This window comes from Cervus elaphus, chromosome 21 (assembly GCF_910594005.1).
Source record: "Cervus elaphus chromosome 21, mCerEla1.1, whole genome shotgun sequence".
NCBI lineage: Eukaryota > Metazoa > Chordata > Mammalia > Artiodactyla > Cervidae > Cervus > Cervus elaphus.
In genome coordinates this window covers 70879291-70905000 of record NC_057835.1, presented here as the reverse complement: position 1 = coordinate 70905000, position 25710 = coordinate 70879291, and the positions used below count along the sequence as shown (strand labels likewise).

General features: G+C 36.6%; 1 protein-coding gene across 2 annotated transcripts in view; it reads right to left on the bottom strand.

The window, feature by feature from the left end:
• Nucleotides 1–25710, bottom strand: part of VIRMA (vir like m6A methyltransferase associated) — a 63368-nt gene that overhangs the window by 14532 nt on the left and 23126 nt on the right. For both annotated transcript variants that reach the window (XM_043879196.1, XM_043879195.1), the window contains exons 6-16: nucleotides 19536–19658; nucleotides 18698–18970; nucleotides 15696–16836; nucleotides 11503–11994; nucleotides 10382–10536; nucleotides 8254–8336; nucleotides 5962–6055; nucleotides 5255–5799; nucleotides 4501–4736; nucleotides 3763–4015; nucleotides 1491–1708 (exon numbers count right to left, since the gene is read on the bottom strand). In XM_043879196.1, coding sequence (XP_043735131.1) covers nucleotides 1491–1708; nucleotides 3763–4015; nucleotides 4501–4736; nucleotides 5255–5799; nucleotides 5962–6055; nucleotides 8254–8336; nucleotides 10382–10536; nucleotides 11503–11994; nucleotides 15696–16836; nucleotides 18698–18970; nucleotides 19536–19658 — 3613 coding nt within the window. The remainder of the gene's footprint in view (nucleotides 1–1490; nucleotides 1709–3762; nucleotides 4016–4500; nucleotides 4737–5254; nucleotides 5800–5961; nucleotides 6056–8253; nucleotides 8337–10381; nucleotides 10537–11502; nucleotides 11995–15695; nucleotides 16837–18697; nucleotides 18971–19535; nucleotides 19659–25710) is intronic.

Genomic DNA, 25710 nt, shown 5'->3' with positions numbered 1-25710 from the left:
TACAGTCGAGGGGACAGGGGTGGTAATGATGGAGGTGGAGAAAGGCGATCAGATTCAGGATGTTTTGAAAACATAATGTACTAGACTTCTTGACAGACTGGACGCAGGGAGAAAGGAAAAGAGAACCAGCAAGAATCTTCACATTTAACATTTACCAAGATAAGCAAAACAGAAACATGTCTTAAGCAAGAATATCAAGAACTCTGCTTTGGGTCAGCTTGGGTGCCTGTTAGATGGCTAAGTAGAGACATCAAACAGATACATGAGTTACATGGAGCTCAGCAGAAAGATCCAAGCTAAAGATACAAAAGGAAATAGGTTACAATGACTTACATGAACCTAGCAGAGCCAGCAACGTCACATAACATGCTATGGAAGCGGTACGCAAAGGGTATTTGTGAGAACACCTAAACCAGCTAGGAATGGAAGAATCAAGGAAAGCTTTTTTTAAAAATTAAGTTTAATTGGATATGTAGTGTATAAGATGAGTTTTAAAAGATATACAGTAAGTATCTGGGCAATAGGAAAAAAGACATTTAAGAAATAAAATTTAAAGACTTTGGCGAAAGACTGGGAGGTGGCAGGGGGAGAACCCGGATGTTCAGCAGGTACCATCAACTGAGAGAGCATACAGGAGGACGGGCTAAGCGGGGGAAAGATGGGAAGCAGCAGCAAGCGCTCCACCTGGAACATACGTTTCCAACCAGTGTTATAAGAATTAATGAGAGGCACAAATACATGTTGCCTAATCCTCTCGATCTTATAATCCTACATACTTCTACAAATCCCCAGGGAAACTATGTAGTAGCTATCTATCTCCCTAGTGAAGAAAAAGATGAGGGCATGGACAGCAGTGGGAAGCAGACATTACACCTGAGAGACTGAGCAGAGCATATCTCTATCATTCCAAATCCAGCTCAGACCAGCCACTCCTCTAGAGAGTGAAACACACAGCAGCACTTTCAGCCTCAGAGTCCACAACACCACACTACCACCACCTTTGAAGAACCAGAGGTGTCCATGCAAACCAAACAAGTATCTTCGGGCACTGAATTCATGACCCCGGAATGATAAGACTTCCTTCTCAATTTACATTACCTAAAGATTTTATTACTAGTACATTTCATTGCTAATGAATCTTTTCCACAAATTCAAAATTTCTCCACATGAAAGAAATCATACCTTCCACCTTCTACAACATCTATGAATTAATTAATATGGGGGGATTAAAATACAAGAATATAGTAAATTTGTACCACTTCCTGGCGGCTTATTGGTAAAGAATCCACCTGCCAACACGGGAGATGTGGGGTCAATCTCTGGGTTGGGAAGATCTACTGGAGAAGGAAATGGCAACCCATTCCAATAATCTTACCTGGGAAATCCCATGGACAAAGGAGTCTGGCGGGCTACAGTTCATGGGGCTGCAAAAGAGTCAGTCACGACTTAGCAATTAAGAAACAACAGAATTAAATTAGATAAAGCATTACCTTTTTAAATGAAATAATCCATAATCATGCTCTGCAAGAAACATCATTGTTCTGACACATGTCAGTAAACAGCTGTAACTGCTCTCCGAGTTAGCTACCACAGCCAGGAGACAGTCACAGATTGAGGCCATCAGTTCTTTGTTTGGTAGAGAATTGGAGAGTTGCTCCAGTTCAGAAACAGAACCTTCAGAAGAGTTTGGCAAAATTAGTGCAATGTCCTGTGAGGGAGGAGGGGAGTTGGGGAAAAAACAAATTTTTTTAAATGATTGTCACTATCACTTCAAGCTTTTATTTCTGAAATACACAGCAATTAATAGTTAGTGGTTATCAAAATATTATAGTTATTATCCCATCCCAAACACAGATTCAAACACATTAAGTACAAAGGAATTGTTCTGCCCTTCTATAAAGGTTAATACAAGGATACACACCTAAAGAAATAAAGACAAATACTTTGCTTCACAGTGTTTTTATGCTTTGTAAGACTGACACCTAACCACTTGTCAACGGAACCTGACTCACAGTATTCTTATTTTAAAAGAACATCTCTTTGAAAAATTTTTCCTTCTGGCTTATATTAAGTGTAATTTCTATCTTCAAATGGTTAGGTTAGTACTTTTGGTACTAAAATATTTTAAATTATTATATTATTTATTCATCTGAATATTTTTAAATTTATAAAGAAAGCATTCAGAGAAATAAATTTTAATAAATATATCCATACTTGAATTTATAACATCACAAAAAGAAATGGATGCAGCAAAAAAACACTTAGGCACAGTCTTCCAATACCTTCCTCTAGTTTTTATATACATCTAAAATTCAAGTTTTTCAATGTCAGCAAGTTTACCTAACAACTAAAAACCCACATCACTCTTTTTTTTTTTTTTTTTTCACATCACTCTTTTTATAGAAGTAAAGCAGACTTTACAGAAACATTTTTAGCTATGTGTTATTGCCTTTAATTACTTCAACACACTGGAAACCACTATTCAACTTGGGTTAAAACTATAAAACAAAGCTTGAATAGAAGGGAAATACAACTAGGTGAGGCCAGCCAAGAATGAAGTTTATGTCATCAGGGCAGCCAGGATGCTAAGCTGTTACTCAGCACAGTCATACAACTCAATATTAATTATAATACAAATACCAGCTGATTGGACATTTTGAGGTATAAAGACTTAAAACAGCCTTTTGGCCAGGTCCAAAACTATTTTCTACCAGATCTCCTTTTTGTGAAAACAAGTCACACAAAAAATGTTTCTTCTTGACTTGAGTGTTAAATGTAACCACATTGGATTTTCTTTTTTTTTAGCTAGAAAAAGGTAATCTTCTAATATGTGTGTGCTTAGTCACTCAGTCGTGAATGACTCTTTGCAACCCCAAGGATGGCAGCCCTCCAGGCTCCTCTGTCCACGAGGATTCTCCAGGCAAGAATACTGGACTGGGTTGCCATGCCCTCCTCTAAACCTTCTAATATGGGATCCTATTAAAAATACTCTGCCTGGAAAAATCACATTCGATTAATTAGATAGTAGGAGCATTTTGACAAGCTAAAATTCTATCAGGCATAGAAATCTATGATGATCCCTGTAACAATGGGCTTTAAAAGTTAAAGCAATTCTCATTAACTCATGGAACTACAAACTGGAAGTCAATAATATGAACAGCAGGAAGAAGTACTACTACTTTTAGTCAACATCTATAAGCACAGTAGTCTGAAACACACTAAAATTGTAGTAGCCTGTGATGCCTTCCAAAGTCGTCCAAAGACTTCCCTGGCTTCCCAGTGGTTAATTAAGACTCTGCACTTTCCTGGTTGGGGAACTAAGATCCCCACATACCTCTAGGCACGGCCCCCAATTTTTTTTTTTTTTAAAGTCCAAACAAAAAGATATAGTATTAATTCAACCAATCACAAAACTACAATATTCAAGAATGAATCAGTACAGAATATAATTGGAAAGAAAATGAAATTACCAGACATAACCAATCCCAAAGACTAAAACGGCACATAGAATAAATACCCAAAGACAGCATCTCATAAAGAAAATGAAAAAACCTCTTCAGAGAAATATGTGATGTACAAGGTCAAAGAAAGTTATGTAGCACCAAATCATTTTATTGTTGGTTCACTGGTCAAATATTCCCCTAAACAATAACATGAATAATGAAACAGATAAGATCTCTTTGTTAGCAGCCAAGAATTACATCAGAAGTTTTTTAAAAATATATACACCCACAAAGAATTTATAAAAATAACTATAAATACCTGATCACAGAGAGACTGCAAAATGGATGTGATATATTCAACACACTGCTGACGAATAACACTGTCTCCAGGAGACCGCACCAAAACCAACAGATCCTGGAATATCTCTGCATATCTTTCATCACCTTTAATAGTTCCACTAATTAGATGCAAAATAGCTAATTTACAAGCTTTGTGTGAAGCCAGAGCATCAAGAAGAGCAAGCAACCTGGTGGTTTGGCTAGTATACTGTTTTTCTTTATCTTCTGAAGTGCTGAAATAAAATCAACACATTTAGTAAACAAAATTCTTGATTTTAAGGCATTACTTAATAATTTTCTTTTTCAACACATATTATACAAATCATAATAAAAAATTTCATTCCTTGGGTATGACAACTCTGGAATTTTACAATTACTATAAAATTTTGTAAATTTGGGTTTTCAATAACATATTTTCTTAAGTCAGAGTACTTCATAGTTCACTTTTCCAGTACCCCAAATCTTGAAATAATTCAAGGTATCTTGCACATAAAATAATAGCTTTCTAATTAAAATTTATCTTTATATATTCATATATATGTGTGTGTATATATACACACACACATATATTCATATATGTGTGTGTGTGTATTTTATAGGTACACATATTATCTGAGCATTCTAAAGCCTGGTTTCCAAAGGCTGTTAATTTTTTTTTTTAAGTATTTGTGTCAAAAATACCTTGAGGAAAAAAATTTTTAGTGCAAAATGAAAATACCTTTGCAAGTCTTCTACAATCATATCCAACACAGTTCTCATAATCAGAAGTGCAGTTGGTGAGGCAAGGTCACACAATTGAACACAAATACGCCGTAACATATGTTGAATGGGCTGGCAGGTTGTGCCAGAGAAAGAGCGAACTATTTCTTGGAGCAACTTTGCTTGAACATGAAGGTGCATGCTCCACAACTTTCGGGTGTTGAGTGCCACTGATATATCATGTGGCTCAATAACCTGTTAAAAAAGTATAATGTGTGTGTACATGGATTTTTAAAAAATATTTATTTACAATCACAAAAACTGTTCAGGAAGAACTAAATATGGAAAGAACATCTTTACCGCATGCTTAAAACATTTAATTTTCTGTTACACAATTATACATTTGCTTGAGTTCAATGCATCTAATAAAAACTCTTATTGTTCTCAGGTTAGCAGTCAGTAGAGCAGAGTCCATTGATGAAGCAACCTAGTTAATGGTGGGGGAAAAGGATTTAAAAACAACAAAAGTACAAGTATACATAACAGCATAATAAAATTCACATTAACAAAAATTTATTTAAAATGTTACTCCCATGTTTCCTTAATGACCAACTTGCTTCAGTTTTTATCTCACCCTCATCCAGTTATTTTGTCTTTCTTAGGGGAAGGAGATGAGGGGGTTTTGTTTTTGTTTTTTTTTAAGCAAAACCACTGGATTTTAAAAAAGTGTTATTGCCATCATTTATAAGATGCATGTTATATGGAAGTGATACCTGAGTTGTTTGCATGGGCAATGGTAGAGGCAGCAGCTCTGAAAGGAGTATGAGTCCAGAAAAAAATCCTTCAGGAACCTTCAATATCGAAGAAAGAACTTCTTTTAACATTAAGGACCAAGTATTGTTAGCTAGAGTCTCTTCTGAGATAGTGAGCTTTTCATTAACTCCTTGGGTAAAAGTCAGTAAGATATCAATGATATCATTCTGAATTTTCTGCTCATCACTGTCCAGACGGCCTGAGAGAGGGATAGAGCAGAGGAGCATGTGTAAAGTCACAAGCGCTGAAGGGACACGCATGTCCTTAAACTCAAAGGAGCCACCTCTCAGCAGTTCCGTTAACATAGTTTTAAGAAGAGTGAGTGTGCAGCGAGCCATCGAAATAGTGGTAACTCTGTGAAGGGTAGTCCCCATGTTGACATGGAGCCTCCAAGGCTGAGTCAGAATACTGTTCAATTTTTGCAGCACCCGAATAAAGGTGTCCATTCCTTCAGCAGAAAAAAGCTGAATGACAGCAAGATTCCATTTCAGGTCTTTCTGTTGACCTTTACATAAATAAGGGAGAAAAAAACACAAAACTAATTACTTAAATATTAATCATTGGTTAAGATTTTTTTAATAATTATTAATATTTTTAATATTTTATTTAATAAATGATATTTACACCAGGCTTAAAAAATAGTTTTTAAGTACAGTAGCCACATTACCTTCAACAGGGGGTGGGGGACAGGCCACATTACAGAGAACACGCAAGGCAGTAGTAAGGCCAACTCCTTCAGGGGTCATCAAGTTATCAGTATTCTTCAAAAATAAAAATGAACAGAAACTTTAATTTCTTAGTACCTATCAGACCCAGAGAAGGCACTGGTTAAAAATAGGAGTTTCAAGTTAAGTGCTTACATCATTTTAAACTTCCTAAGTACACTTAAAACATGAATAAAGCTAATGAAGTTTTAAAGGTTATGCAATCTTTGGCATATGTTGTATCATATTTGACATTATGTTTATAAAATGAATAACTGCTGACACAAGTATATTAAAAAGTACTGACTAAAACAAAAGCTACATACAGATATTTATGAAACTCTCCATGTTAAGAATTTAAAATAGCTCCTTTGTGGATACTCTTTCTATATATCTGTTTTTCCAAAAAGAAAGCAAGGATTCTGATTTTACAGAGCCCTGTGGGTACTAAAACCTCTTTCAAAATTGATGAAGCATCCGGGAGTGGTTTAATACTACATAACATATATTTCAAAAAACACAAATACCACAGGAATCTAGTTATGATGGCCATTTGGGGCATGAAGAGAGGAAAAAGAAATACAGTTACCTATGTCCTCAGCACCTGCCCAGGCTGTTTCCTGGCAACAAATAGTTACACTTAAGCTGCTTTATTTTTGTAATTTTCAAAGAGCAGCAAATAGATGGTTTAAAAAACTTAAAGTAACACTTTAAAATGTTACTACTTCAGCCTCTAAACCTCAGAGTTTGAAACCTAAAAATAAGAAAACGCTTTTCCTCATATGTTTCCCACCCTTGTGGCTCAGCTGGTAAAGAATTCGCCTGCAATGCGGGAGATCTGGGTTCAATCCCTGGGTTTCGAAGATCCCCTGGAGAAGGGAAAGGCTATCCACTCCAGTATCCTGGCCTGGAGAATTCCATGGACTGTATAGTCCATGAAGTCTCAAAGAGTCGGATACGACCGAGTGACTTTCACTTTCCCCACCTTAGGTTATCTTTCCCTCTAACTTCTTCCTTGCTGCCTTTCAGTTATTCCACAAGTTACTTAAGACAGCAGGGAGCCACAGAGTGACGTTTCTGTCCTAGATCAGCTGTTTTTTAGCACATCTTAACAGTCATTTATAATAACCATACTTACTGGGACAAGGATTTACATAAAAATTAAAACTTTTAATTAAAACATGGAATTCAAATTTCTAGCACTGAACTTTTTACTGGTTAAATACTTTAATCCAAGTCCTCTGGTATTTACTGGATACTTAATATATTCTCCTAACTATGCACAAGTACCCTAAATACCTGACCATCTAGATTTACAGGACACTAATATACCTCCGCTAAATAAAAGACTGAATATAATGAAAACCTCTAGATATTCTTTGAGGCATAAAATAAAGAACAGAAGAATGTGATGGCATTATAGGAGGTAAAACTACTCTTAGGGGGAGATGGAGGAAAAAGAGATAATTCAAGGTCCATTCTGCCCCTCTAGTTTAAAACTTTTTATGCATCATTTTAAAAGAAAAAAAGGAAGAGCACCTTAAAAAAAAGAGCACTTTTTTTTAAAGCACTTAAAAAGAAGAGCACTTTTAAAAAAAAGAAGAGCACCTTTAGTCCTTCATCCTATGATACACACTGGATCAACTAAGGAGCAAAGAAAACTTTTTAAACTTCCCAAACTAACAATGTTTTGATTATAACAGATTTTTTCATTATGAATTACCTGACTTGTATATGAATTTTTCAACTGTAATATTATGAAATATAAGATTTTTCAACTCCCATAAATTACTTCAATTGCAGATTGAAGTAATTTAACCATCCCAAATGAACAAACAGAACTAGTCCTCATTCCAATTATCTAGAATTAACTCTTACCAATTTTCACCTAAAAATTTTGAGGAAAATTCTTTTTCAGAAAGTTTAACTAAAATAATTATATGTCACATTATTATAGCATTTAATTTAAAACACTTTTGTAAATGTCACCAAAATGGTAGGTGATATTATTCTTATTTGAGAAAAAAAAAATAGGACAGAATCTGGCAATAGAAAGCAATATCATTGTGGGCATCTGTGTTCATGTATACACACAATTATACATCCATCTATACCCACTACCAATCTATACCCACAGGACTAGTAAATCAATCACATATACTTAAATACATTATCTATACAAGTGATTTAATATAACATTACTATATACTACCACACAGTTCCATAAAATCAAGATACTTTTAAGTTTTACTTACCTGTTTAACATATTCAATTAGGTTTGGGATGCAGTTAATCTCAAATCTAAGGTTTTTCAGAGGTTCAAGCCACTTGCCAAGTTCTTAAAAATGAAAAGTAATGTACAATATAATATTTTAAAACAAAAGCCTTATAAACAAGACTTAATAACAAAGGAAGTGAAAGTATTCTTTTCCAGAGAAAAGCCATGTTTTCAGATTGCAAAATCCATGCTCATTTCAATGGAGTCAATTTTATACAGGAATTATGTGTCTAAATTAACTAAACAAGCCTTAAAATAAAATGTAAATGTTGTACTATACTGGTTCAGAAATAAGAAGCTATCACTGTTAGTTAATTTGGCTTCTGAAAACTTAAATGTTTATACGATTAAACAGAACTATCTAACTAAACTGAATTTTTCTACAGCAATCAACTTACAACATTGAAACAATTATAAAATTAACTGCCCATAAACAAACAAAATAACATAGTGCTTATTCACCTAATACTACCACTGATTCCCACACCCCCCAAAATAGCATACACAAATGCATTCATTTCTAACAGGATCAAAATCATGGAGGAACATTTGCTGAGGGCCTTTTCCCGTAACACGAATTTTAAATTTTGTCAATTTCCTAATCTGCCTTTACAAAATTAAAAGTGATCACTCTCGCCACCAAAACAGTAACAGAAAACTTTGTTTGTGGAAAAAATACATGAAATACACCGTTACTGCAACTGAACCGCCTGGAAGCTGTGCCGTAAAAGTGAAGTGAAAGTGTCAGTCACTCAGTCATGTCTGACTCTTTGTGACCCCGTGGACTGTAGCCCGTCAAGGCTCCTCTGTACATGGAGTTTTCCAGGCAAGAATAACTGGAATGGGTTGCCATTTCCTTCTCCAAGGGACCTTTCCGGCCCAGGGGTAGAACCTACCTATCACCAAAAATGTTTTTATAAAAGTGTTATAATGTAATAATTTCTAGACACTTTATAAGAAGAACTGACGGAAACTGCAAATAGGAGTCATCTCTCCTTGGTACTACATTCCTTCTGAGGACTACAACAGTTTACATCTGAGTATTTTTCCTATGCACTTTTAAATTACCTCTTTCATGTATATAGAATATATATTGCTCAAATGAAAGATAAAAGGAATAATAAAATAAACATAAGTGTACTCATCACCCAGAATATGTACTAAAGCATTAATAATACCTTTGAAGATGCTACATACCCTCTTTTTGTAAGGGCATACTTCGAGGGGGGAAAATAATCTATTTTCAATATGGAAAGTTGAGTTTAGTATCCAACTTTTACTGGTAACACTTTAATCTTTTTAGGATTAATCCTAAACTTTAATCTTTTTAGGATTAAAAGGAAAAGAGGCCTGGCATTTCCCCAGCAGTCCAGTAGGTTAACACTCCTCACTTCCACTGCAAAGGACACAGGTTCCATCCCTGGTCAGGGAACTAAGATCTAAGATCCCGCATACTGCGCAGCATGGACAAATGAGAAAAAAGAAAAGTGGCCACATACTATCCTAACATTTACTGTGTTAAAATTTCTATTTGGCTAGGTCAAAAGCCAAGAACAAAAATAAAATAATAAAAACCTATAATTAAATACCTTGAACTTTTCAAGACTACCTACATAATAAGGTTCACCTTATTATAAACCTTATTATAAACTTAATAAACTTCATTCAATATACATTTAGAAAATAATGTTCTCTCATCATTTTTCACTTGAGAATAGCACGTATGTGTTAAGCACAAATGGATTTCTAAGTGGTACTCAGAAATAAGCATATATTCAAAGAACATACACACCTACAAACTGTACTTCTGAGTTCATCTTTAATTCTATGTTGATTAGGAACTTCAACCACCTACAAATTTCCATGACTTCTCAGATAAAGGTATTTTCAACAACTTCCTAAAAAAATCTTCTTAAGAATACCATATAAAATACCTCCATAAAAGGTGTTGAAACTTATACAGAAAGTTAACACAGGGTGTTACTAGGTATATTATCAAACATGATAAAGCCCCTGGTCCCAAATGGCAAATACGAACTACAGACAGTCAAGGGCTTTTTTCCTTCATGTATCATAAATGCTTAAAATACCTTCAAGTGCCATACCTTGCAATTTAGCATTATTTTCGTCTGCTTTACAAAGCTTCAAGAGAGATGCTGCGTGCTGCTCCAACATTTGGACGTCACTGGAAGATTGGACCACCACCAAGATAAGTATGCACGCGTAATTATAAGCGACTGACTTCTTAGACTTGGAATCACTGAAACAAAATAAGGTTTTAAAGGTTTTGGTATGAAAATAATTTTTTAGGAACAATTTTTTAACTGTTTTGTTTTTTTTTTACTTGGTTTTAAGAGGATCAAGGAATTTTACCATGAAACATTACTAACTTCCTGAAAACAGGAAATCACATTTTAGTTTAACCTCCAATTCACCTGAAACCACTACTTAAAAGTATATTAACAACAAAGCACATGTGTCAAAATGGAAAGTGGAATTCTATTAAGAAATATGATCAGAACAATAAAATATGAATAAGTACACTTCATCAGCAACGAAAGATTAGGAAGCACACTTCATTAATCTCCTTTAAAATGTTTTTTCACTCTGGATAAATAGGAAAAAGTGTGATGAGTCAACCTACCACTGTGGTTATTCGGACTTCCACTACAGAACTGTAAAGGTACCGCTAGGCACAGAAGCACTCCTGTTCGCCTTTTACAGTCCCCTCGAGAGATCTGTCACTCAAGGGGTCGTATCAAGACTTGGATGCAAAGGATCCCACTGCTTTGTATGGCATGAACCAGGAGGAGCGAGTTTCTCTTCTCACAGACTAAAACCCTCTGCCCAAGAGGGCAAGGTCTTCAAAAACCACTATCATTCTCAAACTCCCTCATCCAGTCAAAACACTTCTAAAGTCAGAGCAGGTGAGGGAAGAGACACCAAGACAGTCTTCATGACTCTTAAGTTATATCTATAACTTTGAGCCGTAGTTATGCAATCTTTGTTAACTCTGTGGGGAAACTGAAGAAGCTGCTATTTCATTTCTTTATATCCACATCTTAAGAGAGTTCATCATTCTAATCCTTGATTAACAAGTTATAGGCTATGTCAAAAAAAATTATAGTTTTTATTTTCAAAACAACACATTCTTTCAAGAATCTACCCCACTAGTGATGCAGTTTTCCAATAGAACAGGAAATTTAAGGAGTAAGCATAAAATTACCCTAAGGCTTCTTTGGAATAGTACTCCATTAGTGTAATAAGACTTTGGAGATTTTTCTCAAGACTGAAAACGTGGCCAACAGCTGATCTTCCCACAGGATTAAACGTAATCAAGTAGAGGTTGTGCAGAGTCCCCAGCAGATCCGAGTGGTCAGTTTCCTCACTGGCTGTACGATGCTGAAAATGGCTGAACAGCTCTGTAATACACTGCAAGGTTTGTGTTGAGTCCTGTAGCCACAAGGCAAAGGCATCATCAATAACACCGTCAGATTGGAGACCTTCTTCTTCATCTTGATCATAAAGATGACAAAGAGCTCGGATCAACAAATTTGTTGCTTCATATTCTGACATAAAAAAAAGAAGACCCTTTTGTGACTGAGCAAGAAACTTTAAAACATCTTTTGTGGCTTGCAGCACACCAGGGTGTGCACTTGTTACTGGAATTGACAGAAGCAAAGTAACCAACTCCAAGAAGTGATGACTGTGAAGATACCTGTAGAAGAAATAACAAGATATATGTTAAGTCAGTGCAAAACATTTTATTTATTCAGTTTTCATTAGACAGGTAGTGTTAAAAATTTTAATAGCAAAAAAAAAAATTTAATGGCAATAATCCTTATTCTCAGCAATATACTGCTTTAACTAAAAACATAATGTGAATAGCAAGTCTTCTCTCCACAGGGCCAAACGAAAGTGAAGGTTCTATAAGGCTTTTTCCTAGCATTCAAAAGATGTTTAACTAGTAACTGTTGACAAATTTTCTCTTCCCAGAATCAATCTTGACTTTAAATTCTGGTCCTTCTCTCCAGGCCACTTTTCAAATGCTCCCTCCTTTTTAACCATGGTCCTACTCAACTCATGGCATATCAGTATATCTGAATTCATGTATCTAGGGAGAATACAGTGCATATACTATAAAAAGCATTTGGTATATTCAGATTTACTACAGGTAGTATATCTGAATTGGTACTTCTAGAAAGAAAAAAAGGCCAAATTATCAATCTTTAGTACTTAATACAACAGTACTCTTTTATTACACCCAAGAACCATTTTAGAGTACACATAGTTTCAGTAGAAAAGGTATGAATTTACCTAACACCCCTAAAAGACACAATTCCTACTGATACAGAGTATTTTCATTAACCTAATAATACTCTGTGTCCATCTATGCATCCCCCAACTAGCTCCCAGTCCCTGGAAACTGCTGATCTTTTAACTGTCTCCATAGTTTTGCCTTTTCCAGAATGTCACAAAGTTGTAATCAAAAAGCATAAAATTGCCTTTTCAATCATATTTCTGCTTAAACTCAGGCTTCTATATCATAAGGAAAGCACTTGCAGTAAATGCTTACCACAAAGGTAAACACTTCCACACTCTTACGAGTATCCTTAATCACCTTACAGAATGTTCAGAAAACAGTTAACATGGCAGGCCTCAGAATGCTTATTCTTAGAAAGGCTGGTCCTTGGCTGGCCTCTAGGGACTTGGATTTTGGGATCGTTTCCACCCACCAACTGCTAAGAATACTCACTGCACATAAACTGTTTATGCAAATAATACGGTTTATTCTGAACACCTGCTTTCCCTCTGGCAGTATGAAATTCTAGTACATGCTAGGTACTGGGTGCCTACATGGCTATCCACCATTAGGAAGCCTGGATGCTGAGATTCTAATGAACTTCCTCAGTATGCAACATTTCACACATGTCATAATTTGTTGTCAGGGGACTTAAGGTGATCCTTTGCCCTAAACTAGGAAAGGACTCTGGAAGTTTATGACTCATTTCCCCAGGCTTTGTCCCATGTACCTCCTTCCCTTTGGGGACTGTGTTTTGTATTCTTTTGATGTAATAAATCCTGGTTGTGATTACAACACTGAGTCCTATGAGTCTAGCTAGTCAATCTGGGAGTTATCTTGAAGACCCCAAGGACATTAGAGCCTTGTCATCACTTCAAACTAACCCTTCCAAAATGTAATCAGTTCTCTTTTCAAAGTTCACTCTCCCTCCTAATTTATCAATTTCTGTCCATAAAAGCACAGTTACAGTAGTTACCCTCGTTAGAAACCTCAAAAGCATTTTAGCTCCTTCTTACTTTCTCTTACCAGGTCCAGTTGCCAAGTCCAAGTAATGCTCCACCACAAACTCTCAATATTGGCACAGTATTTGTCTTCCCATTTTCTATAAATGCCACTATACTAGGCCCAGTATTCAGCACAATACCCACACCCTGGAATCTTCAGACAGGCTTATCTACCTAATAACATCAATTTGTTTTTCATGGCAATACATCTCATAACTATAATATAATCTTAGAACACTACTCAGATCATATCAGATCTGCTACTCTAAAATATTCAAGATCTTTCACATTGTAAAAACAAAATCCCCAGGAATTCCCTGGCCATCCAGTGGTTAGTATTCAGTGCTTTCACTGTCAGGGGCCTGGATTCAACCCCTGATCAGGGAACTAAAATCCCACGCACCAAGCAGCACAGTCAAAAAAGAAAAATTAATCAAAAAAAAAAAAAAATCCAAATTCCTTAGCCCAGCATTCAAAATCCTTTATCTCCTAAAATCTGACACCCAAATGTACAATCTCCAATTATGGGAGGGAAAAAAACAGCAATACTTAATAAGCCATTAATTACTAGTTTCCCCTCAATAACTATTTGGGAGCATCATCTCTCTTCTTATACTCAGTCACCCTCAGGGCATTACTTCAAGTCTTAATTTACCAAAAACAAGACCAGTGAGAAGCACCTGTCTCCTCTACTGTCTCCATACTACAAAGATAACTGTATTTGTATACTCAAAAGGTTTCCATTCTCTTGTTCAAAGCCAAACCCTTACACTTGTACTCTTGGCCTCATCTCCTACTAGACCTTGCTCTAGCAATTATCATCTTACACTCCTGTAAGAACTCAAGCTAAGGCAAATCTGAGTTTCAGCTAAAAACAGGAATGGATAGGTACAGATTTTAGAATGGACAAGTATTGATTTTTTGCTAATACATTATGCTCCAAAGCAAGGCAAAAAATAGTCACTGAAATAAAGAATAAAATAATAAGAATGTAATTTTTACATTTGATAAAAGGTTATTTACAGGCAAAATGCCAAAAAAGAAACCCTCAAAAATTAACGCAAATTTAAAAAATCTACTGTGAGTACCTAAAAATGGCAAAACTGTACCAGTAGATAACTAAAGCATTAGAAGGCAGAAACAAGTGACAACTGAACCTTTAATATATCTTTAACAAGGACTGTAAAATTAACTTAGTAAATTATCAGCTTAACTTACGTTTTAGAATGATAAGGTACAAAGAGGCTTACAAGGAAAAGCTCTCTCCTTCCTATGCCATCCTCTTTGCTTCACGTTCCCAGAAGCCACCCAGCAATTTCTCCTTTATTCTTACTCACAGATATGCTAATATAAGCACTATGGTTGATTATTACTTTTATCTTTTTTTTTTCCATTTATTTTTATTAGTTGGAGGCTAATTACTTTACATATTGTAGTGGTTTTTGCCATACATTGACATGAATCAGCCATGGATTTACATGTGTTCCCCATCCTGAACCCCCCTCCCAATTATTACTTATATCTTTAACTTAAGTTGCTATTACTACTTTTAAGTATTAACAAAATATAGCTCAAATACAGTAACATACTTCTCACTACTACCTATTTTGAAATATCAAGGCATCTTTACAAAGACACACATTACCTATAGACAGATTTTTAAAAAAACAAGCAAGGGGCTCCCTTGGTGGCTCAGTGGGAAAGAATCCACCTGCCAATGCAGGAGGCACGGGTTCAATCCCTCGTCCAGGAAGATCCCACATGCCACACAGCAACTAAGCCTGTGCACCCCAACTATCAAGCCTGTGCTCCCGAGCCCAGGAACTGCGACTACTGAAGGTCATGTGCCCTAGAGCTTGTGCTCTGCAACAAGAGAAGCCACTGCAATGAAAAGCCCTCACACTGCAATGAAGAGTAGCCTCCATCCGTCTCCGACTAGAGAAAAGCCCGCACAGCAACTAAGACCCAGCCCGGCCAAAAATTAAGTAAATAATAAATAAAATTTAAAAATAAAGCAAAGGTTTGTAGCTTTAAAAAAAAAAAAAAAACAGCCACATGAAACTGCCTCTAATAACTGGTAAAATGTACTTTCCAAAGCCAAAAATGTCTCACCTAAAGAGAACAGGGTATGGATCATCCCTCTCTGGTGGACCAGTAATACGTGCCATTGTTGGGAAAGACTTAACAGGAGGTTGGATCATTGTATGAGGTGCAGTTTCCATTAAATGAAAAACTTCTTCTAAGAGGTTGATAAGCTTTTCTATTTCTCCTTCACTTATATTTGAGGATTCCAAAAGATCCATATCCATAGAAGCCTCTACCTCGTTTTCATATTCTGGGTTTGTTCTCTCAAGTCCAGCATCTGTATCATGATCAGGTTCACTGTGGTTAGGAACAGAAGTCGTCTTCTCTGCTAAATGGTCACCAAGTCTTTTAATCTCTGACAAAATTTCATAGAAATGGCATTTCTGAAGAATAGCTGAACCAGCAGTGACAACCCTCACAGTCTGATCTAAAAGTATGAGCTCCAGAAGTTTCTGATAGCCACTTTTTTCACTCTGCCTACTTCTCAGAAAAGCTTCCATTCCTTCTGTCATACTAATGACACTGTCCAAAGCTTTAAATGCATTTAATTTAAGGGAAGATGAGACATGATCAGCAAACAGGAGCTCAAATAAGCCATTGATCACTCCTGCTTGTAGCAGTCCCATGACTCCTTGGGTCCCACATTCTGCTAGTGAAGACACTAACTTGGTCCCAGCTTTAAGCTGTCGGACATTTAAGGCAATGGGTTGGCGAAGAGCTACTTGTAAATTTAAAGCTTGCATGGTCCAGTCTATCAACTGACCAAGGGCGTCTTGTTTTGTGTTTTTCAACTGCAAATAACTTAGTCCTTTTATTATTAAACTAGGAATTTCTTCTAAAGCTGTTACCCATTTTGCACCTCTATCTTCTTGATACAAATCCAACAGTTCAGTTAACTTCACTGAGGCTTCTACTGCCCCTGAGTTTTCTTTATCTGGACCTTGATCCTTCATTCTACTGATTTCAATTTCAAAGGTGGTCTTGTACGGACAGCTGAAGTGTAAGAGTGGTACCAGCTCCCTATCATATGGGTCATATGTCATAGGAGGCACTGAAGCTAAGTCTTCAGCAGTGTATTCAACATCGAAGTTTGGATACTTGAATGTTTCACGTTCCAAGTCAGCAATTCCATCTTCATCGCTGGAAATCTGCTCATAACCATCATCTCCTGAAAATGAGTTTAAATAATACTTAGTTGTTACATCATTGTTGTTCAGTGCAAAACAATCTGGTTAATCAAGATAAATTATTTAATAACATGGCAAAAAAATGAAAAGTAATGATTCCATCAACAAAATTAACTTCTGCCTCAATATTTTATCAACACTTATTAACATTTTATAACTCCTAATAGAACAATTATAGAGAAACTTCATAAGCAAAGTCTCCTATTATATCTGTTCAGCTTTACAATAACTCTGCTATAGATCTTTCCCTCACAGAAATAAAATTAGAGATGTCTAAAAAAAAAAAGCAGCAAAAATACCTCTCTCAGGAGGGGAGAAATTAAGCTTGCCTTGTGAGAGAGTATCTTTAAGATGGAAAAGATAAACTGATGGGCCAAAATAATTAACTAAGAATTATACCGTAATTACCAAGTCATACCAAATATTCTCAGGAAAAACATACTAGAATTTCATATTCCGTCACCTCTACTTCTCAGTATTTACCTGTTACACAGTTCCCAGTTCTGTATCATGTTTGCCTGGAAAATTTGTTTATAAAAGTACCCATCTTTGCCAAAGCAGAGTTTTCATATCGTGACACATGCAGTTTTTCCCTCTATTTAGTAATACAGGACTAGAGACAGAAAATTTATTAGTTTTAAACATGACTATTACCTGGCTGTGGTAAAACAGAGATGAGTAACATACAGCCTAAGAAAGAAAAGGAAATATTTCCACAGTACTCCTCCAGTAACAGCCCTCTATGGACATTCTTAAGCTCAAAACAACTTAACCATAGCAATACACTCATATTTGATAAGAAAGGGCCTACAGAGACTTGATTCAAGACTAATCCCCAGATGTCTTCTGGTAAAAATCAAATTAACCAGCTTCATTCTCTTATCTTCTCTACAAAAATGTCCTCTGATTAACAAAGCTGCCTGAAATCTAACTACTTGCTAAATGCAATAAATGTAAAAAGGATTTTGCGGTATCCTAGAAATAGGGTAAGTTAAGAGTTATCACTCAGTAACTCAATCACTTCTGTTTTGTAAAAGGGCCCCTGTGATACTGAAATGGTTCTCATCCTCATGTAGAATGACGCTCCCCTTTACTAGCTTATAGAACAAAGCAGATGATCTGTCATTTTACATAAATGCTTTAACATTACACTCTATTTACTGGACAAATTAAGAGTCAATTAGCTTGAATAGCTCTTTTTGCTTTCAAAGGAAAAATAAGACCTAACTAAAAGACTGCATCGTGATGCCTTATGTCCATCTGTAATTGAGATTTCTTTTTTTCCCTTGTGAATGTCTAATAATAATGTAGCATTTTGCCAAAATATTGAGGTGACAGACATCTTTGGGGATTCTAGGCAGCTTAAAACACCACTCCTCTGAAGACAGATCACCAAATCCCTAATCACCATGTATTTACTGCATATCCTTGCTTTCCTGGACAAAGCCTATGGTATCAAGGGGAAGCGGATACCACAGCAAGCCAAACAGAATCTCTCTCCCAGAAAATTGGAAATGGATCTGAGACACAGTCAGGTAGTTTAAACTTGTTGGTTAAAGAGAAGATATTAAAGATGTGGGGTGAACAGAGACATAACAGTTAGTTTAAAAAAAAAAAAAAAAAACTAAATTCATTTTTCTAACTAAATAACTGTTAGAAAAACAAAGCAAAGCAAAGATGGAAATCCTCAAGTCTAGTCAAGTCTCATGGCCCAGCTACAATCTGACTCTTGGGTTTCTTGAAAGCCATTTATCTCAGCTATAAATTCTTTTGCATTGCTAAAACCTACATCAAGCGAGTTTCCAGCACTTAAAAGCAAGAAGTCCCAGGCAATTCACCCACCTTCACCTTCTTCATCTTCTTCACCTTCTTCCTCTTCATCCTCCTCTTCCTCCTCAGGGATACTGTCTACTGTATGGCGATCATCTTCATCCTCATCCTCTTCGTCCTCCACATCCACATCATCTTCATCATCTTCCCCTTCTTCCTGCTGTTCCTCCTCTACCTCTCCTTCATCAGAATATTGACTTTCCTGGGGAACAGAATTCCGATCAGGAGAAATGGGTTCAAAGTAATCTTCTCTATGAGGAGCATCCTCTTCCTTGTCACCAGACACTGAAAAATTGATATTTAAGGCACAGATTATTTTAACTGTTTAAATAATAAGAGGCAGAAGGACCGGATATTGCAACTATTGGTATTTTGGATGATTTAGCTCATAAACACCTTTAAAAAAAAAACATGGTAGAATTACCTGCTCTTAAAAAACATTAAGAGTAAACACTGCACAATTTTCTAGAGTGGGAATTAACAAAGTATGCTATTTCATGTTCTTACACAATAATCCCCTTTTTTAGCTATTAAGTAACTACAGATTTTATCTCTTCCAATACATACAAGTTATTTTTACTGGTCCTTCTCTATACTATCATTATAGTACATTAACATTTTATTTTCAAAGCAATGTTGCTTCAGTTTCAAATGAATTAACTGATTTTTTTTAAAACAAATTCACTTGCCAACAATAACAACAACAAAAAAAACCACAAGAAAACACTGCTCAGAATGCGGGTGGGGGACATTCATCAAGATTTAATTACCAGCAACTAATTTTTTTTCTCTAATAAAAAAAGTACTATTAACATTAAGCAAGAGAGGAAAAAAATATTATTATTTCTACCTGGCAATGGCATGGGATCATCTTCATCATCATCAGGGGGAGGGGGTCCTGGTGGAGTTCTTGGTCCCCTTGGCTGTGGTCTTGGAGGGCTTCCATTAAATTGATCTTCTTTCTCCCCATCAGCTGATTTTATTAGAAAAAGAAAAAGAACTTTAAAATTATTAAAGTTAGTGATATAAATACATGACAAAATTGCTATTGATCATTTAGGTTTTCATCCTCAGAATTTATTAACTTTTTTGTTCCTGATGTCCAACAGAAATTTTGCTAATCAGTTTATAATGGGACAATTAGAATTTCTGACATCCCATATACCAAAATATAATGTATGGAACTCTTAGGAATTATCCCAGAGAAATAGAGACTTATTTTCTCACAGGAAGATGTACACAAATGCTCATAAATAACTTTATTTGCTAAAGTAAAAAACTAGTTCAGTTCAGTCGCTCAGTCGTGTCTGACTCTTTGCGACCCCATGAACCGCAGCACACCAGGCCTCCCTGTCCATCACCAACTCCAGGAGTTTACCCAAACCCATGTCCATTGAGTTGGTGATGCCATCCAACCATCTCATCCTCTGTCGTCCCCTTCTCCTCCTGCCCTCCATCTTTCCCAGCATCAGGGTCTTTTCAAATGAGTCAGCTCTTTGCATCAGGTGGCCAAAGTATTGGAGTCTCAGCTTCAACATCAGTCCTTCCAATGAACACCCAGGACTGATCTCCTTTAGGACGGACTGGTTGGATCTTCTTACAGTCCAAGGGACTCTTAAGAGTCTTCTCCAACACCACAGTTCAAAATCATCAATTCTTTGGTGCTCAGCTTTCTTTATAGTCCAACTCTCACATCCATACATGACCACTGGAAAAACCATAGCCTTGACTAGACGGACCTTTGTTGACAAAGTAATGTCTCTGCTTTTTAATATGCTGTCTAGGTTGGTCATAACTTGTCTTCTAAGGAGTAAGTGTGTTTTAATTTCATGGCTGCAATCACCATCTGCAGTGATTTTAGAGCCCCCAAAAATAAAGTCAGCCACTGTTTCCCCATCTATTTCCCATGAAGTGATGGGACCAGATGCCATGATCTTAGTTTTCTGAATGTTAAGCTTAAAGCCAACTTTTTCACTCTCCTCTTTCACTTTCATCAAGAGGCTTTTTAGTTCTTTGCTTTCTGCAATAAGGGTGGTGTCATCTCCATATCTGAGGTTATTGACATTTCTCCCGGCAATCTTGATTCCAGCTTGTGCTCCTTCCAGCCCAGCACTTCTCATGATGTACTCTGCATATAAGTTAAATAAGCAGGGTGACAATATACAGGCTTGACGTACTCCTTTACCTATTTGGAAACAGTCTGTTGCTCGATGTCCAGTTCTAACTGTTGCTTCCTGACCTGCATACAGGTTTCTCAAGAGGCAGGTCAGGTGGTCTGGTATTCCCATCTCTTTAAGAATTTTCCAGTTTATTGTGATCCACATAGTCAAAGGCTTTGGCATAGTCAATAAAGCAGAAATACATGTTTTTCTGGAACTCTCTTGCTTTTTCAGTGGTCCAGCAGATGTTGGCAATTTGATCTCGGGTTCCTCTGCCTTTTTTAAAACAAGCTTGAACATCTGGAAGTTCACGGTTCACGTATTGCTGAAGCCTGGCTTGACTAGAAGCTTACCTAAATGTCCTTCAATGACTGAACAATTAAATAATACATCCATACTATTTCTTACTACTCAGCAACAATAAAGAATGCTCTACTGATACACAGAGAAAGTAGATAAATTTCAAAGAAATTATGGTGAATGAAAACAGCCAATCTTAAAAAGATCCCAACTTCATGATTCCGTTTTGTAACATTTATGAAATAATACAATTACAGAGACAGAGAATAGATCAATGATTGCCAAAAATAGGTACAGGCGGGATGAGTGTGGCTAGAAAGGGGTAAAACCAGGGAATACTGTGACAGTACAATCAAGTATCTTAATTGCAATGATGGGTATGCAAAACTATACATGACATAAAATTACACACAGCTACACATATATACACACACACGTGTGCATGAGTACATATACAAACTGGTGAATGTGAACAAGCTCTGCAGATTGTAACAATGCCTATATTGTTTTGATATTGTACTAGAGTTGTCAAAGATGGTAACTAGGGGAATCTGGGAGGAGTGCACAGGACTTCCCTACACATTTCTTTGCAGCCTTCTATAAACCTGTAACTATTTCAAAATAAAAAGTTAAAAACATGCACACATATATTTTAAAGCAAGTAAGAGTGAAATAAGTCAAGAAAAAGACAAATGTCATATAATACTGCTTGTATGTGGGATCTGAAAGAAATTATACAAACAAACTTTTTTACAAAACAGAAACAGAGTTATATATGTAGAAAACAAACTTATGGCTACTAGAGGGAATGGCTCATGGCTACTGGAGGGAATGGAGCAGGGATAAGCTGGGAGACCGAGACTGAGACATACACACTAGTAAGTGTAAACTAGGTAACTCATAAGGACCTATCACTGACTCACTTTGCTGTATATCTGGAACTAACACAACACTGTAAATAAAAATTGTACTCCAATAAAATTTTCTTTAAGAGTCAGTAAATTTTTTTCCACTTCTTGTTATTTGATGTACAGTTGAATAACAATGCCATGTTCAATTCTGCTGTGCAGCAAAGTGACTCCGTTATACACATCCTTTTTTATATTCTTTCCCATTGCGGTTTATCTCATCTTGAATGTAATTCCTTGTGCTATACAGTAGAACCTTATTGTTTATCCATTCTATATGTAACAGTTTGTATCTAACCCTAAACTCTCACTGCATTCCTCCCCAACCCTGCTTCCCCACTTGGCGACCACAAAGCTGTTCTCTGAATCTGTATGTTTCTGCTTGGTAGATAGGCTCCTTCGTGTCACGTTTTCATTCCAGATGTAAGTGATGTCATTTGGTGTTTGTCTCTGACAAATCAGTAGACTACAGTGTGATAAGACTAGAGACAATATTGATGAAACTACAAGCTTAGGAAAGATGACATTAGTAAACCTTTAGATAGACTCACTGAGGAAGAAAAGAGAGAGAACTCAAGCAAAACCAGAAATGAAAGAGGAGATGTTACAACTGATGCCACCGAAATACAAACGATCATAAGAAGCTACTATGAACAATTATACACCAACAAATCAGACAACCCAGAAGAAATGGACACAGCCCTAGAAACATACAACCTACCAAGACTGAATCATGATTAAACAAACTATCTGAACAGACCAATTACTATAAGGAGATTGAGTCACTAATCAAAAACCTCCCCAAAACAAAAGTCCAGAACCATATGGTTTTACTGATTAATTCTACCAAATATTTAAAGAAGAATTAATACCAATTTTTCTCAAAGCTTTCTAAAACTCATTTGCAAGGCCAGCATGACTCTAATACCAAAACTAGACAAGGATGTCTCAAGAAAACAAAGTTGTGTCTACGTGCTCAGTCGCTCAGTTGTGTCTGACTCTTTGAGACCTCATGGACTGTGGCCCACCAGGCTTCTCTGTCCATGTAATTTTCCAGGCAAGAAATACTGGAGCAGGTTACCATTTCCTTCTCCAGGGGATCTTCCCGACCCAAGAATCAAATCTGTGTCTCCTGCTTCCCACGCAGATTCTTTATCACAGGGAAGCCCAAAAATGAAAACTACATTCTCCAATTAAAAATAAATAAGTTTAAAAACAAAAGAAAGGTACAGGTCAATATCCCTAATGAACATGCATGCAAATACCCTCAATAAAATATCAGCAAGCAAAATTCTATAATACACTAAAAGGCCCATATACCATGATCATGTGGGATTTATTCCAGGGATGCAAGGGAGGTTTAGCATCTGCACATTAGTCAATGTGGTATGTTAACAAAATGAAGGATAAAAATCATATGATCATCTCAACAGACGCAGTAAAATAATGTGACAAAATTGAACTCAATTTTAAGATAAACACTCCCAACAAAGCAGGTACAGAGGGACTGTACCACACACCATGTGTGTGCTCTTTGTCATTCAGTCGCGTCCAACTCTGTTCACCTTATGCCACTTTACATTTACAAAACTTTATGTTAGCACCTGTTTTCACTAACCAAATAAATTTTGCAGTGCACTGTTATAGAGTGAGCATAACCCCAAAAAAGTCAGAGTGGCACCACCAAGCTCCTTCCCCAGCAACTACACTTAGCATCTCAGCATTAAGCCACCACAGCTTTGAATTATGTCTGTGATCATCTGTGCTTTATCCCAACTGACTCTGTACATCCATTAGCAAGATGTGTCCTAAGGTAATTGTTTCTCCACTTTGTATCATTCTGGCTTACAAAAGGTTTCACAGGAACACACTTTCAGAGAGCAGGGAAAACATGTATAACATGTATAAAACCCTACAGATTCCATCGGATTTCCCAGGTGGCTCCATGGTAAAGAATTCACCTGCCAATGTAGGAGACACAGGTTCGATCCCTGGGTCGGGAAGATTCCCTAAAGGAAATGGCAACCTACTCTAGTATTCTTGCCTGGAGAATCCCATGGACAGAGGAGTCTGGCGGGCTACAGTCCATGGAGTCACAAGAGTCGGATATGACTGAAGACTCCATCAGAAACCTATTAGAACAAACAAAAGGGACATGGAACGATGCTCAACACCATTAATTAACATGGAAATGCAAATCAAAACCACAATGAGATCACTTCACACCTGTCAGAAATTGTTGCTTTTTTAGTCTCTAAGTTGTGTCCGACCCTTTGCTACCCCACGTATTGTAACCCACCCGACTCTTCTGTCCATGGGATTTCCTAGGCACAGATACTGCAGTGGGTTGCCATTCTTCGCCAGGGGATCGTCCCAATCCAGGGATCAAACCCACATCTCCTGCTTGGCAGGTGGATTCTTTTACCACTAAGCCACCAGGGAGTGGCTATTACCAGAAGACTAGAAATAACAACTGTTGGTGAGAATGTGGAGAAAAGGAAATCTTTGTGTACTGTTGGTGAGAAGGTAAACTGGTGCTGCTAATAAAAAGAAAACAGTATGAAGGTTCCTCAAAAAATTAAAAGGAGAACCAACATAATGATCCAGCAATTCCATTTCTGAGTATTTACCCTAGAAAATAAAAATTTAATTTGAAAAGTTATATGCACTCCCATGTCCACTGCAGCATTATGTACAGTAGCCAAAAAACAAGGTAAACATCTATCAACAGATGAAAAACTAAAGAAAATGTGAATGGTGTGTATGTGTTATTCCATACACATATTAATACAACGGAATATTATTCAGCCACAAAAAAAAGAAAGAAATCTTGCCATCTGCAACAACATGGACCTCAAGGGCATTATGCTCTGTGAAATAAATCAGACAGAGAAAGCCAAATACTGTGTGATGTCTCTTATATGTGCAATCTAAAAAAAGTAAGTTTAAAAAGAACACCAATAACAAGCTCATAGACACAAACAGACTGGTTGGTGGTTTCCAGAGGATGGGGGGTGGAGATGAGTGAAATGGATGAACTGCTTTTGTTTTATATAAATAAAATTTACAAAAAAGACCAAAGATACAAATACAAGTAAAATATACTTCTCTGTCCACAAAAAGCTCACAGTCTAGAAAAAAAGACAAATGAGCACAGAAGAATGAAGGATACAAAGAAAAGTGAAATATTAACTGTGCTTAGCAGATAAGATACGAGAAAAAAGGTTAGACAACAGTGTGTGACCACCATCAGAGACAAAGGCCTCACACAACAGTGTTATATAAGGGTTAAGAGAAACAATGGTCATTTTATTAGTGCTCATAAAATGCTAACTGTAAAGCAAACTATTTTTCCCTATGACCTCAACTGTAATTTCAAAATTTATCCCCAAATCTCCTTAGTTCCACTAGCTCAATCTCCTTATTACAATGAGTAATACCAGTGAGGAAAACAGGCCCTGGAAAACCTAAGCCTACCTGTCTGCTTTATATAAGGAAAGTCACTGAAGTTTATTAGAAGGCTTATGCTTTGTTTTGTTTCAGGGGGGTGGGTGGGTTTGTGGGGGCGTTTTCTGGGAGCCACGCTTCATTGTATGTGGGATCTTACCTTCCCAGCCAGAAACTGAACCCTCGCCACCTACACTGAAAGTGCAGAGTC